We start from the raw sequence: 18,688 nt of genomic DNA on the forward strand, positions 1-18,688 counted from the left end.
AAAAACTACTCCATAATTTTACAGCACTTAGGAGGTATGTGCTATGTTTCAGGGCCACTTCCCATAAGTGCGGCTAAGTATGCTGACCTGCAGCACTTATCAAAGTTTTGTGGTCCAGAGGCACAGGACATATTCAGGAAGTTGAAATATAAGTAAAAGTGAAAAAAAAACTTCTCTAGGATGTTTTCTTTTTTAAATGTATCTTATTTTATAATAATGTAACAATAAAATTAAGTTCTGCTTTGAAAGTGCATGGTCTAGTCATTTATGAACAACAACTGGGGAATGAAAGAGATAAGTCCGTTGTACATATCCCCTTATTTCCCCCAGTATATGTAAAATATTTCATAAATACTTAAACAAAAAGTATTTAACAAAGATTTTATGCACTTTTTGCGCAAGTATAATGTTTCATATAACTTATAACATAAAAAACCGGCTTTAACTCTTTATTTTACGTGAAAACAGTTGTGTACTTAGGTTTAGATATCGTAAACTACTGTTCCTGAAAAATTTTCAAAAGTGGACTTATCTCTTTCTTCCCCCGACACCTTCATATATAACTCTAATTACAGGACCAATACTGACAAGGAATTCCGATGCAAAAAACACAAGAGAAATATATTTTGGTGGACAGCTATACTAACCTTAACTTCCCATTCTTTATATAGGACAAATTCGTGTGCTAAAAGTGATCTCAGGAACTGGTACCTTTTGAACAGTTCACCTGGAAAACATAAAAAAATACAAATGAGTGGGTAATCATTAATTTGAAATCAAAATCCTTTATAATCATAATCTTAAAAATTTCAAATGGTGTCAAAGTTTTAAAATTGAACATGTATGTCTCAAGGGGAGATAGCAGTCATTAAAAATGTATCATGAGGTTCCGTAAAACAATTTAATTGCTATAGTATTGAAAATCGTGTTTGGCAATGATATTTAGGTGCCACTTTTTAGATTCAAGACTAGCTTTTATTCATGCTGTGATTAAGCAGAACATGCTTTAAAACTAGCTCAATAAACCAACAGTGGATAGCACTTCAACATTCAACCTTATATTTTCAAATACTTATTGACATGTACTTATATTTTCTATAACCTAATATATGTAAAAGAAAATGAAGATAGATTTGAAAACACAATGTATTCTCCATGAGTATGATACTAGATCAAAACATAATCTAAGAACTCCTAATATAAGGCTAGATAAATATTATAAAAGCCATAAATACCAGCAATTAAAAGTATTTAATAAGCTTCCTCTTTTTGTTAGAGCTTTACGTTTAAAACAATTTAAATCAAATATGTCAGAGTGGTTTAAGCTTAAGGAATTCTAGTGTTGAGGAGTATATAAAATGTGATATGCTGTAAAACAAAATTAATAAAAAAGGATACTCAATAATTTATTGATTTATTTTAAATTTTAGATTTGAATTCCATGTCTCTGTGTTTTTAATGATTTATTTATTTGAGTAGATTTAAGTATTTATTATAAAGGGTTAGCCAGTGAAACGGGAAGATTTAAATAAGTTACTAATTCTTTAAGAAAATTAATTTTATTTTTTAATTGTTATAAATATAAAGAAAAAAAGGTAGCCATTTACTGTACAATAAGTGAAAAAATTATTTTTCAACTATAACACTTGTCATATCCATGTTCTCCATTGGAATCTATGCACTGCTGCAGCCGGGCCTAGAAGTTTCTCATGACATTTTGCAGTATATAGACTGGTATTCCTTCGATTTCGTCCCGAATTCGTTTTTTTTAGGGGAGGGATAGTTCTAGGTGGATTGTTCTGAAAAACTCTTGTTTTTAAGTAACCCCATAGAAAAAAGTCACAGGCTGTCAAATCTGGAGAGCGAGGGGGCCAAGGGATATCCCCGTTTCGGAAAATGACGCCACCTGGAAACAAAGCAATCACAGCATTCATAGCAACTCTTGAAGTGTGGCTTGTTGTTCATTCACTGGAAAATGGGAGAGTTGTGGCCTAAGAATGTTCTGGATCATTGCAACGTAACGCACAGAGTTAACAGTCACAGCACTTCCATTGATATCCTCAAAGAAAAATGGGCCTATGATTCCTCTTGATGACATTGCGCACCAAACCGTAATTTTTTCAGCATGAAGAGGCGTTTTATGAAGTGCGCCAGGGTTTTCCTCCAACCATTATCTGAAATTTTGTTTATATAAAAAACCAGAGAGGTGGAAATGCGCCTCATCGCTCATCCACAAGTTGTTTATTGGTCTGCTGGCCATTTCCTAACAAAATTGTAATCGTTTCTGATGATCAGTTGGTTTGAGAAATTGCACAATCTGTATTTTGTATGGGTGAAAATTTAAATCTTGATGAAGAATACTTTTCACCGAAGTATTACTTATTCCAAGGCGTAGAGCATGTTGTTTGGCAGATCGGCGTGGACTTATGAGCATTACCTGTTGAACAGTAGCGACATTTTGAGGGGTTCGAACTCCCACCTCATTTTTTAGACGTTGATCCAGTTTGTTCAAGGTTGTTTATCTACGAACGAATTGCGTTATCCGAAGGAACAGGCCTGTTGCGCGATATGTTGAAATGGCGTAGAAAAGCACGTTGCTTTTTCACCAAACTCTCACCATTCGTATAATACGCTTTAACCACGTAGCCGCGATGTTCACCCCGTCCAACAATCCATCTGAACTAAATGGCGGGACACGCAGGTAGAAAGGAGCCGGCCACTTTTATACCCACCACTCACATTCCAACTGTCAAGGCCATCTCCAATCTTCCCGTTTCACTGGCTAACCCTGTATATGTATTATAAAAGATATGATTGGAAACTAGTATGTATTTATGCTATATCACTAGAATTGAGCTAAACAATTTTACTTTGATGAAGCCTATTGTAATCTTTGGAGTACTTGCCCAATAAAATTTCTGATTTCAATACAAAAATGTTGATGGCCAAGAGCTCTCTATAGCTGGCAAGTATTAAATACCTCTAGTGATGTGTCCCGAGTCCCCCAGGTGCTGCATGACAACCGTGATAATTGCCGGACTGACGATGTAGTGCATGCAGGGGTTGACATATAACTGCAGCATCAGTAGAGGCACTGCCACACCCATTGTTGCGTTTTCCAAAGTGTGCCCTGGCAACAACCACCACTAGGTTACATATTGCTACTAGCCGTACAATGACGTCATACATTGAGATGTTTTCCAACACTTACCTTTAATGCGGTTAGGATCTATCTTATAATGAGGTGAATGAACACTGACTAGTTGAATGGTATCTCCGCTTAGTTTGACTAGAGACTTGTGGACTAATGTAGCCTCCTTCACTGACTCCAGATTGTTTCCTGAAATTATAAAACATCAGTTCAGTTCTTTCTTACACACACAATCTACTTATATTTCATATATTATTTAATATAACTGATAATTCCGTTGAGTACGTTGTTCTTGTATAAAATTCCCTTTGGCTGGTTCTTACTTCCTGGTTAAACCTCAACTGGGCACAGCAAAAATTGATGTATCACTTAAATCTGGGCAACCCTATGGATGTCCAGAAGTGGCACATTGCTAACCGCAAATGTCGAGATATTGGAGTGCAAGGGCAAGCCAACAGGTCTAGTCTACTACAGGGGATAACAGTTGGACTTGGTGGGACTACATAAGTGTTAGGGGCTGTTACTAGCCTGGAGCCCCTGCCTGCCTAGACTGGAGAGGCTGGAACAGAGCTTGCCTGACTAGAATGGAGAGGCTGGAACAGAGCTTGCCTGACTAGAATGGAGAGGCTGGAACAGAGCTTGCCTGCCTAGACTGGAGAGGATGGAACAGAGCTTGCCTGCCTAGACTGGAGAGGCTGGAACAGAGCTTGCCTGCCTAGACTGGAGAGGCTGGAACAGAGCTTGCCTGCCTAGACTGCAGAGGCTGGAACAGAGCTTGCCTGCCTAGACTGGAGAGGCTGGAACAGAGCTTGCCTGACTAGACTGGAGAGGCTGGAACAGAGCTTGCCTGACTAGACTGGAGAGGCTGGAACAGAGCTTGCCTGACTAGAATGGAGAAGCTGGAATAGAGCTTGCCTGCCTAGACTGGAAAGGATGGAACAGAGCTTGCCTGACTAGACTGGAGAGGATGGAACAGAGCTAGCCTGCCTAGACTGGAGAGGATGGAACAGAGCTAGCCTTCCTTCTTCTAAGGTGACTCGACTATCCCTCCTCATGGATCTCAACAGTAGGGGGTCCCTACCCCCAACCTTACCCATTCTCAATTTGGAATTTTCACTCCGGAAGCAACTGCAAAGATCCTTTTAGGACTGGAACAATGAGAGGTTTCTCAGCTTTTTGTCCTAGGAGATCAAAACAAACTAGAGTCCTCTAATGCAATTATGCTCATAAGAGTTTTCTGGACCTGAAACTCTGAGCAAAGATTTCTTGAGCAAAGGTACTATTGTATCCACCCCATAACATTATAACTCAAGATAGTACAATGTTGAGTAGTCAACTTTGACAAATACTCTTCATTCAAAGTAAACCAAGTCTAGCTGTTGGTACAAGGTAAAAGTAATAAATTATGTTGAATGATAACCAATCAATATAATCATATTCCATAGTATGAACACCTCAAAAATAGATTGCCTTTCCTACTCAACCCTTCAACGTGGGATTTTTACTGAGCCAGGTCGTTGTTGTTTAAGGGCAATTTTTTAAACGGCATACATGTTCATAATTATGAGAACACATATTATATTACTGTTTTATAACTGTTTTCATAAAAAATGTAAAACTAACTTCTTATAAATAAGCTTGCCGTACAAAATACACCTAACTACAACATTTGTAGCGTGCTATTTTGAACTTATTGTAAAACATATTTAGACTAGTACTGTAATCTCTTTTGGCTGAAACAATTATATTTTATAATTGTGTCATAAAAACCAGTGTATATCTGAGCAGTTTCAAAAAGCAAGGAACATCACTTTCTAAAAGAAACGTAAAAATCTACAATGGCAGACATTTTCATATGGAATATTTTATAACCAGTTGATTATTTTTCACAAAATATCAAATAAAAACAAAATTGTGGTTACCTAACAAAATGAGCATTTTAGAGCGTACTTTAGTGGAAGAATTTTCTTTATTTTGGTCACAATCATATCGTAAATTATATCCTCACATTGTAGAAACACCTTGGATAGTTTAACAACAATGAGGTTAATAGATCCTGTGGTGAATTAAATGTCTCTAAAGCTCGCATCACACAATTAATTGTAGTACTAACCTTCCTTAACGTATGCTCCTAGCACAGAGAGCACAGAGGAGAGCCAGGCCACATCCTTGGCAGCTTTACTGAGAAGTAGAGGACTGTCCGAGGCAGCCATGTGGTTACTCAGTACCAGCGCAAGGATGTTGAAACAGGTGAGAACTGCATGCTTCTGCTGACTGTAACATTTACATGCTAGCATAATATTGTCTTGTACATCCGCAGAAGAATTACACAGACACAGAACTTGCAGCCAATTCAATGCTGTATCGTGTATGTATAATCATGTAAAAATTCTTTATTCCTATTGAATACACTAATGTCAGTTATTTAAATACAAAACGTTTTTAGAGTGTTTCAAAATGTAGCTCCACCCTATCAAATTAACCAATTTTTAAGTATTATTTTAGGCTATTAACAACATTTGAGAGGTAATGGCAAAAAGGAAATGAACATATATAATCCAGTTCAACTACAAAATTTTAATAATTACAAATTATGAAGAATGAATAACTGTTTGCATCTTATAGGTTATATTAGTTTGTTCTAAAGTATAAAAAAGACTGCTTTCATTTTTCTATTCTCTATCAAAATTAATAGGCTTACTTGTGAATAATACTTAATAGGCTAATATAGCATTTGATTTTTTAAAAAAACTTAAAAACACTCTTTATTATTATATCTACTTTGCAAACCTTTCGTGAGGGTTACATAAAAATGTTACCACTATCTGCTCATTACTTTGCACCATAACATGTATAAAGAACATAAAAAAACCATCCAAATTATGTTGTTAGAGAATATACAACTTAGATGACAACACAAGATTACCTTACAATATTTCAACCACAAACAAAATTTCTGAAAATCTCTTTGTCGGTTAAAAAAACGGTTATATTAACAGCTCAATAAAATTAACTGAAGCAAGATAAAATTCAAAATAATCACTTTTTTGTTCGTAAATCAGGATCTTATGGGTTTTGTATGCTAAATTCGTTATGAAAATAAAAATTATTTGTTATGTACATCTCTAATAACCACATAATTTATCAACTAAAATGCATGTTTAAAATTGCAGAAAAACACAACAAACAGCGACTTCACCTGTCGACAATGCAGTGGCCGAGATGCAAGATTTGCTGCTGTTCTCGTTCCAGAGCTCTGCTGGTGTAGTCAACATTACCACCCGACATTTCCCAGATGTACTGGTGTGCTGAGATTGGCTCACAGAAGTCTACATACACACTGCCGTACCTCTCATCCAACATGTTGATCCCTTTGATCAAACCCTACAACACAAACAATCACAACTTCAACAACAACAAATGTCTATGTAGTGTTAGATCATTTACATTCTGAAGTGAAGTGGCTAAAGCCTCATTTATTGATTTACTATCAAAATATTTTGTAACATTGAAATCAATAATCAATAGTCAATAGTCAATCAAATTTCCTGCCACAGTTTGTAAATGATATTGCTGTTACGGATTTAAAAATTATGTTGGTAGATAAAAGTAATGATTAAAAACCTAAACGGTTATCATGTTTAGTAACAACATTGTTTTAATTATTTAATTCTAATAACTGACTGAATCCAATAACCAACCTTCAAGTGCTGCATAAATGTACGAGGGTCGTCCACAAAGTAACCTCCGTTTTGAAATAAAAAATAAACTAGTTGAGATAAAACAATTTTATTATATAAATGTTAAAACTGCAGCTTTTCTCTACTTTTCTTTATATTCACCATACAAATTCAAGTACTTATCATATCTTTTAACAGTTTTTTAAATTCCGTCTTTAAAAAAATCTGCCGCCTGAGAACGTAGCCAACATGTTACAGCGTTTTGAAGCTCTTCATCACTCGTAAACCTCTGAGATGCAAGCCACCGCTTCATGTACGGGAAAAGATGGAAATCACTGGGAGCCAAATCCGGGCTGTAGTGGGGGGGGGTGGTCAAAAACGTCCCATTTGAACTTTTTCAAAAGTTCTGTCGTTCTTTGAGCTGTATGAGGGCGGGCGTTGTCATGGACAAACACAACACCAGATGTCAGAAGACCACGACGCTTGTTTTGAATCGCTCGTCGTAGCCGTTTTAAGGTTTCACAGTAAGCTGTAGCTGTAATGGTCGTACCACGCTCCATAAATTCAACGAGCAAGATGCCTTTAGCATCCCAAAAACTGTAGCCATCAATTTTCTCGCTGAAAAAGATTGGCGAGCTTTCTTCGGCTTGCTTGGCGAAGCGGTATGACCCCATTGCATTGACGGACTACACCTTCGCTCATAATGTTTGGGCCATACACCGCACTCAATTCACGATGAATTTCAGCTGCTGTGTAACTTTTCGACCACAGAAATCTTATTACACCACGCACTTCACCCGTGGCGGGATTTTCTATCACGGCGCTCATGTTTTTACGTTGTACCAAAAGAACGCGCGATCGCATGATGCTCTCCCTTGCACAGCTAGAAGCGTACTGAACGGCTGCGCACACCGATGTGAGAATGGCGGCGCTACCCCCACTACTTATCGTGCCACGCCCAAACGGCGGTTACTTTATGGACGACCCTCGTAATAAGGTATTCATCAAATAGGCATTATACATTCCTTTAATCCCGTAATTTTATAACCCATACTCAAAAAAATTATTGTAACTAAAATATTTAGTTCCAATAAGTAATCTATGTAACTTACCAACAACTAAATTATATTATAAGTTTAATCTATCTCTTAAAATCCTGCCACCATAGGCCTTTACTCAGTCTTGTCATTACTTGGCCGGAATACGATAGTAGTTACAATTTACGTACCAAGAAAGAATAGAATTTATTTTTGGCAGTTCAAATAAGTCTATTTTAGAGTGTACCATTACTCATCTTCTCAAAAACATACAAAATATATGCGGTTTAATAGACATTGAAACTGCCTTAAATATTGAAAATGGATTGCTGATCCAATATAACATTAAAACTTGTTCTTGCCAATGGTGCAATAAATAACCTACTGTCTGAATCTCAAATTAAAACAGATTGTCTCTTTATAGACGATCTCCATATTATTAATGTTTGGCAATTATTACGATAATCTTAAAGTCATCTTTGGAATTAATTATTTCTTCGCCAAAGTAAGCAAAAATTAAACTAGATAAGGTATGTTTTTGAGTAAATCGATTCGATAACACTGCACATTTATTTATTTTTTGTTTGAAACTTCTTAATCTAAATTATTACCATCCACAAGAATGAAACAATCTTTTTATTAATACTTATACATACTATTATATTCAAATATAACAGTGTACGTCTATGTTCAAGTGTCTGTATTACTTAATGACTATTTTCAATTTTCTTACATGTATTAACTTGAAAGCATGTAGTAAGCTTGCTTAATAATACTTTTTATTTCAACCTTCTCCAACCAGTGTTGTGCACAGGGTAAGAAAAGAAAATATCCTGATAATAAAATTAAAAGTTTTAGTAAAAATATACTTTTAACTGTACAATTTGGAAAATGTTAAGTATGTAATGTTAGGTCAGTACTGTAAAGCAGATACCAAAGATGAAGTTACTATCTAAATTTTACTATAAATTTAAAGACTGTTATAAAACACATCTTAGTTGTCTTTGGTCATAAGTAGGCTTTTACACCGATGATACACATTTTCTTGATCGGTGAAACAAGGCAAAACTAAGTATGGCACAAAAAATACTTAGACAGGAGTATAATACAATGGCCATAAATATTCACTTTTTGACATATTCTCTTGGTTGCGGCAACAAGGCAAACTCAACATTTGATGTCGGAAATATAATTCACTCAAACCAGAATTGGTCATACACGGAATTTCGTGTGAAGCCGCGGATGACTGCTAGTAACCAAATTGAGACTTCTATAATTTTTTAATTTCTTAATTGACAAGGTGTGAATAATAAACTCCCATGGAGTAGTTGTTTCGTGTTGATGACTTTTTTATAGTTTGTCTTAAATATCACATGGTTCTACTCTGAAAGATTTTCTTGTCTAAGTATCAATATCAAGCTAGAAATATAATATTTTACTCCAATGAAATCACCAGTTTTATATAATAAGAAAATAAAAAAATAGTAAACTACTTGTAAAAAAAAAATACTAATTTGTTATTAGATTAAATATATACCATTAATAGTTAATACAAGTCCATAAAGGAATAGCTGTACTGTTAAAAAAATAGTTCAAATACTAGAGTATTTATGACTGAACCAACAATTAATTTGGAAACAAATAATTTAAATTAATACACATAAACATTTATTATGTAAAATAACCACTATCGGACTGGCTACTTACAGAAGTTGACTCTTTAGGTTTGGCGATGCCTAGCATCTCGTAGGCAAACAGAACTTCCTCTAGAGTGCGGTCGTAACTGATGTTGACAGGAACTATTGTAATATCCGGGACTTCGCCAGAGTAGACGGTATCCATCACCATCGACAACAGACCTTCAAATCAATTTCAATTGTGGATACTAAATGTTTTTAAGGGAAAACAGTACAAACACTCACAAATCCTTTTTAAACTTCCGGGAATGGAACATGTGATCTCTCGATTAGAGAGCCGCAGCCTTACTCCAATACTACGGTGAAGTTTCAACTTTATAACAATAACAAACATCTATTTAATTTCAAATATTCCATTTTTAATAGCAAATTAGTTTCATGAGTGAACAAAAAACTTCTCAAAACTGATCTAAACATCTGAGAAAAAGAATTGCAACTATATTTTATTAGCTAATTGCAAGATTTTAAAGGTAAGTGTAAATAAACAATTTGCAAAAAAATTTGAATGGCATAAAATATTATTTTTAATTGTGAATGCAAAGAATTAAAGCGGGGTCTATGCTAAAACAACTAGAAAAACAGCAGGTTGTCAATTAGATTTATATAGCCCTGTATATTCAAGATGATCACTTACCAAACTTGGGCATGAGTGACTTGGCAGATCTGCTCCTCGTTCCCTCGATGAAAAACTCTACCGGTGCTTCGCCTAGAGACACCAGTTTCTTGACGTACTCATCAAATACAGTTCTGTACAACCTGTCGTCAGCGAACGACCTTCGCATGAAGAAAGCACTGCAATCTCTCAACAGTTTCCCCATGAGCCACATTGAATGGAAATCTGAAGGCAAATAGTAGGATAGGGTATCAAAGTATCAAAATTACATAAAAATTTAACCAATACGGATAATCCCATTTGAATAATTGATTTTTAAATGTATTATTAGCTCATATAATTTGATGAAACTAGTTTTGGTTACAAGGGTTAAGACATGGACTGTTTTTACCATCAAGTAAATGAAGCAATATGTTTAAAAGTCTTTTGTACTATTATGTTTGACTAATAGGATGATTAATCAACATTTAAAATAGTGTTTTGACAGTTCAATAAAACTATTAGATTTGGCATATATTAGTATTAACTTATAAAATGTCACTTCCAAAGACGTTGAAATCTTGTAAATAATTTAATTTTCCTACTGTCAGATTCTACCAAAATGTATCATTCTATTTTTAATATTGCTACTTTAAAAAAAAGATTATCCATATTTAAATTATTTTTGAACAGCACGCTCTAACATAAAATATTTTTATACACAGCTGCCCAATAAACCCCATTTTGGATGTACAACATATGACCATTAGATTATGAAAAATCATCAAGTCAGTGAGTCCTCGATCCACTGATTGTTTATGTGGTTATGCAGTACAACCACTTTCTTTTGTTTACAAAAATACTAAGGTTATCAATGTCAAAACTAACACCAACTCAGATTTGGGCAGCGTCAGATTGTTATACAAATAAACAAAACAAATACAAATGTATACTCAGCAAAACATACAACCATCAACAACCAATCACTGTAACTGAAAGATACAGAAAGTAACAGAAAGAGAGATATTAATGGAATCTTTAACAGACACAAGAAAAAATCACATTTGGCCTAGCGACTTTGGAGGTGAAGGATGTAAATATAGGTTGTCAAATTCCATGCTGAATATACAAATAAACACTTCAAACTTTTAATGCATCTATTTAATTTGCTATTTCAAAATGACAGCCACACTTGAAACCTATCTTCCTCTCAAATGTATTGGAGGAGAATCCATTTTAATTGCTCAATTACACAGCTAAAAAGAAACAAAATAATAAACACACAACAAATTAGTGGTTAACCACTCATGGTCTCCAGATAACAACTGCCTCTATTGTGTAATTTATTTATATTTCAATATAACATCACAGTAACTTGGTTTTCGATACAATACAAAAGACTGCCCATTAATAATTTCTTTATTGATTGTATAAAAATGCCTTTAAATTGCTACTAGTCTGTATAACTGTTGATATGTCTCTGAAAGATTCCTATAGGGCACAACTCTTGTGCAAACAATATTGTTGACATACAACCATTTGCTGATCACAATGTTTGCTAAAAAAGAGTATTACTTTCGTATATCCAATATTGTACAGTAAGAATTAAACTGTTTGACTTTATACAAATATTTAGTGCCTGTCAAATATTTTTATAAACTGTCATTACTTTCAGCAGTGAACAAAAGGAAGTTGGGACAAATCGGTACTTACCCATTCCCGCCGCCACGCAGGGAATGTCTATGCTATAATTGAACATAACGAAGGCCATCAGGATGAAATCAGCATAGCTTCTGTGACTGGGTAGGAACAAAACTGGATTATTCCCCATTTGTTCTTTTAACTGAAAATCAAATCAGTAGTGGTTACATTATATTTTTGTTTACAACCATTGTAAAAGAATAAATGCTTATTGTAATGTAGATGCTTATTGAACTACATGGTAAATGAAAATTAGATGGCATAGTGTACAGTAGCCAGTCATGAAAAGTGATTTGAAAATAGATTGATTTTGGATTTTATGAAAGCTGAAATTTATGGATTTGAGGTAGATGGTCTGAAAGTGTGTGAAAAAGTTCAAGCTGCAACTGATGCATCAAAATGTATACAAATAAGAATGTGTCTAAAAAGGAAAACAGTACAAGACAGCATTTCCCCATCAATTGATACTTAAAAAATAGAGAATGCTCCCAAAACACGTAACATGACTAGACAATTTTGAACTGACTGTAATCAGATGTAATATCCAAGGGGAAGTGCAGAAAGCTTTTGAAGGCTGATTCCACTTGTAAAGAGTAGAAAAGAATAAAATAAATCCATTATAAATATTTTTATTTAGTTGAAAATACCTTCCACATTAAAAAAATTCAAATAAAAATGCTAGCTAACTTAATTTGACAGGAAGTAAATCAAGTTTATAGCGGATTCTTAAAGACTTATGTACAAATGGATAAATCTAAACATAATAAAAGACGATTGATGGAATCACATGTCTTTTATTAAAGATTCTTAAAAACAAACCCAGTATCGAGTAGCAGGTCATCCAATTGTATATAATGATAATTTATACATTGTTTCTTACCCGCATCTAACAAAGGAGCGGTTTGACAATTAAGTTTTTATAGATCAACATAAAATGAGGAGTACCTGAAAGTTATATTTGAATAATAAAAACTGTGATTGTTTGCTTATTTATCTATGTGTTATATTTTTTATGACTACATTATTTCTCATATTAATGTCCAATAACCTGGCATATTTGATAATTCAGCATGGCTCAAGTCCTGACCGTGCCGAATTGATGGAAGTTTATTGTATATAGTTTTCAAAGGGCACCACCATTGTGGCACCTGCCCCATATATTCTAAAACCTTTCCTCTAGAGTGAATCAAAATTTCTATACCTCTTTTAAGTCTAGGGCTCCTTTTCACATTTATACCACCCTCTATTTACACACTGTATGGTTTGTCAAGTGAGTATTATTTATCCAATTCTGTAATTTAACGATATGCCATTACATTCTCCCAGTATAACCAAGAGATCACTAAGTAATATTCTAAAATATTATGGTACCGATACACCATCTGACAAAAATATGTACGGTTCTCATTTCTCATTTATGATCCATTTAGGAAAATAATAAACAACAAAAATTATGATTACTTAAAAAAACTACTTAAATTAGCTTAGTCTTACCTTTAACAGTTTTTTTTCATTCACATACAAAGCGGAAACTGTCCTTTTCATTATTTTTAGTAACACATACCCAAGCCACCGAACCACAGGTAATTGCTTTGAGCAAGCTATCTCATCTAGGATACTTTGTACTGTTAAATAAACATCCTTTTTATTGAGATTTCTCTCTTTGGCTTCCTGAAACATTTTGTTAAATATTAGGAGCTGATTACATTTAATGCTAAGAACCAAACATTATTTTAAATACTTTACTTCACGTAATACTAGAGTAACCATACTTTATGTAAACTCAAACTATGGTTTAACAAATAATCAACAAATTAATTTTAAAACTAGAGGTAAGAGAAGAAGACTGATTGAATGGTGGAAGAGAGAATATGGAAGACAAGATTTTTTAGGCAGGGGGTTAATTGAGCCAAGGTGATGTCAGATAATTAGTAAACTTGAATTTTGCTTGATAATAATAAAACATGAATATTCAGATATTCTTTAAAATTTATTATCATTTGTATAGCTGACTTATCGCAAGAATGTTAACCTCACATATTAAATTGTTGTACTGCCGATCAAGGACTAAAAAGCAGTTCTGATACTGTCTGACTTAACATAAGTATGTATTGTGACACGCAGGAGACGATGGTAGCGGAGAGATTTCTATATAGTTGTGCTATTTGGCTCAGTTGTCTACAAGTGTAAGTAGTTCTCTAAGAAGGTTATGTAACAGTTTTTTATGTTGTAACTGTATATCTAGATGGCCGCTATTATGGGAAAACTTAAGGATTATGTATTATACACTGTAATCTGTTTTCTGCTCTTTAAAAACAAAGAAATTCATTGGGAACTTAGTGTGGTACATGCATTAAAAATTACAAGTAATAGTGCCATTTAAGAAAATTATGCCATGTTTGCATCCTACAGGTTAAAGGAATCAGGCATTTTTTGTGTGATAATGCTACACTCCCATTTATTATGAAATACACACTTATAGATGGTTCCTTAACATCAGTTCCAGAAGTGATTCATTTATCATCCTAGTGTCATTCTTATTTTTGCATCTAGTGACGCTCACGTAACATGAAAAATGGTTAACTGATAATGAGTTCAAGGGCATGGCTTAACACAAAGATAACAGAATTTAAAATGAGTGAACTAACATCCTCTTCCTTCAATTATGATATAGGCTACGCTTTCACACAGCAGGCAATAATGTACAAAATTTTACAGTTCCAGTTTTAAGTTCTATATAGCCTACATAATAAAAACCCTTCAACTATTAATGTTTACTCTACAGCTAAATCGAAACTAGTTTCTGAAGAAGCCTTAGACCCATTTTTATAAATTTCAACTAAACGAACATTTTGATTAAGTCTTCCGGTTCACATTGCATTGAAATATAGGAATTATATTCTTGAAATATTTGGACCTCGCTATGGATAGCCATCTTCAGTCGACAGATAATAAACCAAAACGAAAGAAGGAAAATAGGATCAGACAAGAAACATGGAGAAAGGCCTCACAACTCAAGCAATCAAACATGTTATATGAGCAAAGAGGATAACGACTAGTACTTGGAATGTTATCAGGACACAGCCCTCTTCACACACATCTGACGAAGGTGGGTTTAAACCAGACTAATGAATGCAGACTCTGCAGAGAGGCAGAAAAATCAGTGGAGCACATATAGTTGAACTATGCTATATTTGTAAAACCAGGAAAACAATTCCTAGGAGCTTACCACTTGAGGCTAAAAGACATTTGACAACAGGAGCTAACAACTTTAATTGGTTTTTGTAGAAGCCTCAGATTTGAGGACCAATTACAAAAGCCCTTTTAGGTGTACAAGGAAGGTCCTAGACTCTTCCGTCTCGCATACAAAATCCTAAGAACTACAATCATTTGTATACAGTAGAGTCCCGTTAATCCGACCTAATTGGGACCGAGCCCTATTCGGATTATGTGATTGTTCGGATTATCCAGAATTACAGAAAAATATGGTTTTAAACTTGAGAATGGGTCTATTTTGTTATAGAATTATCAACATTGTTTATTAAAACTAGTTTTCTGACTGTTGCATTGTATTTCTTGACAAATAAACGTGTTTCCGAATACTAAGCACATTTACCGTATTTAGTGTGAGAGTTCTATTGTTAAGCAATGTGAGCGTACTGGATATTGTACGGGTCCACGCGTTCAATAGTTGTACGAAACTACGCGTCATCCAATAGACTCTCTTTAATGCGACAGAAGACAATAACTGAATTTATGTTTTCTAACAATTAATATTGTACTCAATAATAATATCAGTACTGTACGTCCAATTTTTGTTTGATTTCACTTCTTAATACAGTAATTTAACTCATACTTAACCTATAAGTTTCAATTTGGTACTGTATTTAACTTCATTATTTATGTACTGTACCGTACACAATTTGTCTTAATAAAATACTGTATGTCTATTTAATTAAAGTTTTCTTTGTTTATGTACGAAATGATGCACCCATTTTCATTTTTTATGTAATTAGTTCCTATAACTGTTCATTATCGTTATAAATAATTCCTCCTGGACCTGTTTGGATTAACCGACGTTCGGATTACACGTGTTCGGATTAGCGGGACTCCACTGTATATGTAATTCTGTTTCCCTAGTTTAAAACACACAAGTTTAAAATTTCAATTTATTTATTGACATATAGATGGGTTGAGTTTCACTTACCTCTTCTATCAACCTTAGTATCCTGGGACTTTCCAAAACTTTGTTCTTCAGGCACGCAGGATTTTTTATTTCTTTGGCCTTTTTGTATGCTTTTGTCCAATTAAACTCACGAGAAACCCACATTAAGTCACTTGCCTCATGCCTATCTTTCAAAATATCTCTGAACTCCACCTGAGGTCTGTTATGTGCACTAATATACTCCATCGTTTGAATTTTTTAGAATGAAGGTTCACTATTATCTGAAAAAAACATTAGCTAGATTAAAAAGATTATACAGTGGAACCTTAATATACTGAACAGATTAATTCTATTCCTAAATCTAGGACTAAAACAGAATTTAATGTTTATGAGCTAATTGTTATAAAAACCTAAATATAACTATATATAACTTATTCTGTCCAACAATTAAAAATTGTGATTAGATAAGTGATTCCAACAAGTTTTCTAAATCACAAAATATTGTAGGTTAATGATATACACTAGAATCTAAGTTTTTTTTTAGTTATTACCAAATGAAAAATTGGTTTTGTGGATTTTTCTAGAGGAAAAGAGATGAGCCAAAGTTGAAGGAACTGGATTGGCTTAAGTACGCCATCACTCTCCTTACCAGTTCTTCCAGCCTTACTGATTACCAATATCATATTTCAAATTTATTTCCATCTATGCTGCTCGCAATGTAAAAAATAAACATATCCAAGCTTATTTTATAAAAATGTGTTTTTAAAACAGGTCTTCTCAAAAAGGGAAAACACACTTAGTCAATTTAGAAATAATTCACTTAATTAAATCAATTTATTCAAAACATTATATTAACTCATCAAACCATAATTTACTCAGCAAGGAATCCCAAATTTAGAATATGTTATCATAACAAAACTTCTTACTTTTGTTAAAATTGTATAGTAACCAAACTTGCTTCTTACACATTTTTGACATTGGAGTTTTAGGTGTTTTTCTGTTTGAAACCTTACTTTTTAACATATTGCCTTAACTTACAGGGAAAATCTCATTTTATATTCACTACCTACGTAAAACTAAGGACATGTACAGAATTGGATAATACATCGCCTAATAGAATTTATTTTAGGACCCGGATTTTTTATATCGAAATTGGAAAACAATATTACTTAATCATAACCATCGATGTAATCAATCGATAGCCTACTGATTAATTATTTTGAACATTTAACTTAAATAATCTATATCAACAATTGTAAACACTTTCAAATAATACTCGTAATGTAATATTTCAATTTTATATAAATAACATTATTAATTACTAAAAATGGCAGTCAATTTTAGAAAAATACACGACATTGCTTTGAAAGATGATAAGACATGTTTTTCATGACTTCAACATGTTGGACTCGTAACGAAAAACCCATTATGTGAAATTTATGGTAAAGATACAACTGTAACTGTGAGAGGAGCAAAATATGGTCGTCTTCAGTTTTCCTGATTTTGGTTATAATAATTAATTGTTTGATAACTGTAAATATTAAATTCATATTTTAATGTAAAACATATGATTGTTATTGAGGACTATAGATACTTTATATCAATTGGTAGTCTAGGATTTGAGATGCGAATATTAGGTATCGATGATTACATTCTTCGATAAAAAAAATCGGGTCCGCTTATTGTAACCTACCCAAATAATAATTAATTGATGAATAAAAAACTATTTGGGCTAGGCTATGTGTGTTTATAAAATGTAACAACAAAACTGTGTAACATTTTGTTACTTTTTACCATTTTGAAGCATAAACATGTCTGACAGATTGTGACACAAATAACACATGTATATCAATTGCCTTTATAACATATTGTAGCCATTACTCTAATACCATGCAAATCATTTTACTTTGTACAAATTAATTTGAAACAATATCATAATTCGATATATCAAAAAGAACTGGAAATAATTAAATTTACATAACTATAATTGTTTTTTTAATAGATTTTGGTGGTGGCCACTTACTAAACTGAAGAAAATAAAAGTAATAAATAATAAAGAGAATGTTTTTTTTTTTCACTTCATTAGTTTAAAATCATAAGCCTAGCCTATTCTTAGTTTTATTCCATCTTGCCAACATCTGTAATCATCTCAAATGTTATTAAATGTAGTTTTTAATATATTTTAATAATACAAAAATTTAAGCTGGTAAATAATAACTCAGAATTACCTCTCAAAGTAGGCTTACCTACCATTTAACTATATTTGCCCATAAATAGTGTATATGTACCCAGTATAATTCAGTCCCTGGAGGCAAATAAAAACATATTTTCAAGATACCAATCAGGTAACAAAAATTCCTGAGGGTCTCGGCCAGGTACTAAGTTAATAGTTTCACTTAGGTCTGACTTGTCAAATGTATTTGCATGGTTATGTATAATACTAGCCTATCTCAAATTTTAGGTTATGTTTTGTTCAAACAAATAGGGATAAAATGAATTATACCATAATATTAAATACATTAACAAATTAAGTCATAACATAAGAATAGGCGACTTAATGAGCAAAATTTTGGCTATTCATTAAACACTAATTATCATTTCCCATAAATTTCCTAGAGAATTACCGGCATTTTTGCATTTCATAGTAGCTCGAATAAAATGATAA

General features: G+C 33.4%; 1 protein-coding gene across 1 annotated transcript in view; it reads right to left on the reverse strand.

Annotated features, from left to right (window-relative positions):
* Positions 1–573: 573 nt before the first annotated feature.
* Positions 574–18,688, reverse strand: part of LOC124372489 (dihydroxyacetone phosphate acyltransferase) — a gene marked incomplete at its 3' end in the record, with an annotated part of 40,567 nt that continues 22,452 nt past the window's right edge. Inside the window, exons 2-11 of the mRNA XM_046830891.1 lie at positions 16,066–16,304; positions 13,353–13,529; positions 11,871–12,000; positions 10,200–10,403; positions 9,576–9,727; positions 6,351–6,535; positions 5,265–5,425; positions 3,212–3,340; positions 2,981–3,130; positions 574–727 (exon numbers count right to left, since the gene is read on the reverse strand). Coding sequence (XP_046686847.1) covers positions 574–727; positions 2,981–3,130; positions 3,212–3,340; positions 5,265–5,425; positions 6,351–6,535; positions 9,576–9,727; positions 10,200–10,403; positions 11,871–12,000; positions 13,353–13,529; positions 16,066–16,269 — 1,646 coding nt within the window. The remainder of the gene's footprint in view (positions 728–2,980; positions 3,131–3,211; positions 3,341–5,264; positions 5,426–6,350; positions 6,536–9,575; positions 9,728–10,199; positions 10,404–11,870; positions 12,001–13,352; positions 13,530–16,065; positions 16,305–18,688) is intronic.

This window comes from Homalodisca vitripennis, unplaced genomic scaffold (genome assembly GCF_021130785.1).
Source record: "Homalodisca vitripennis isolate AUS2020 unplaced genomic scaffold, UT_GWSS_2.1 ScUCBcl_3359;HRSCAF=8849, whole genome shotgun sequence".
Classification (NCBI taxonomy): Eukaryota; Metazoa; Arthropoda; class Insecta; order Hemiptera; family Cicadellidae; genus Homalodisca; species Homalodisca vitripennis.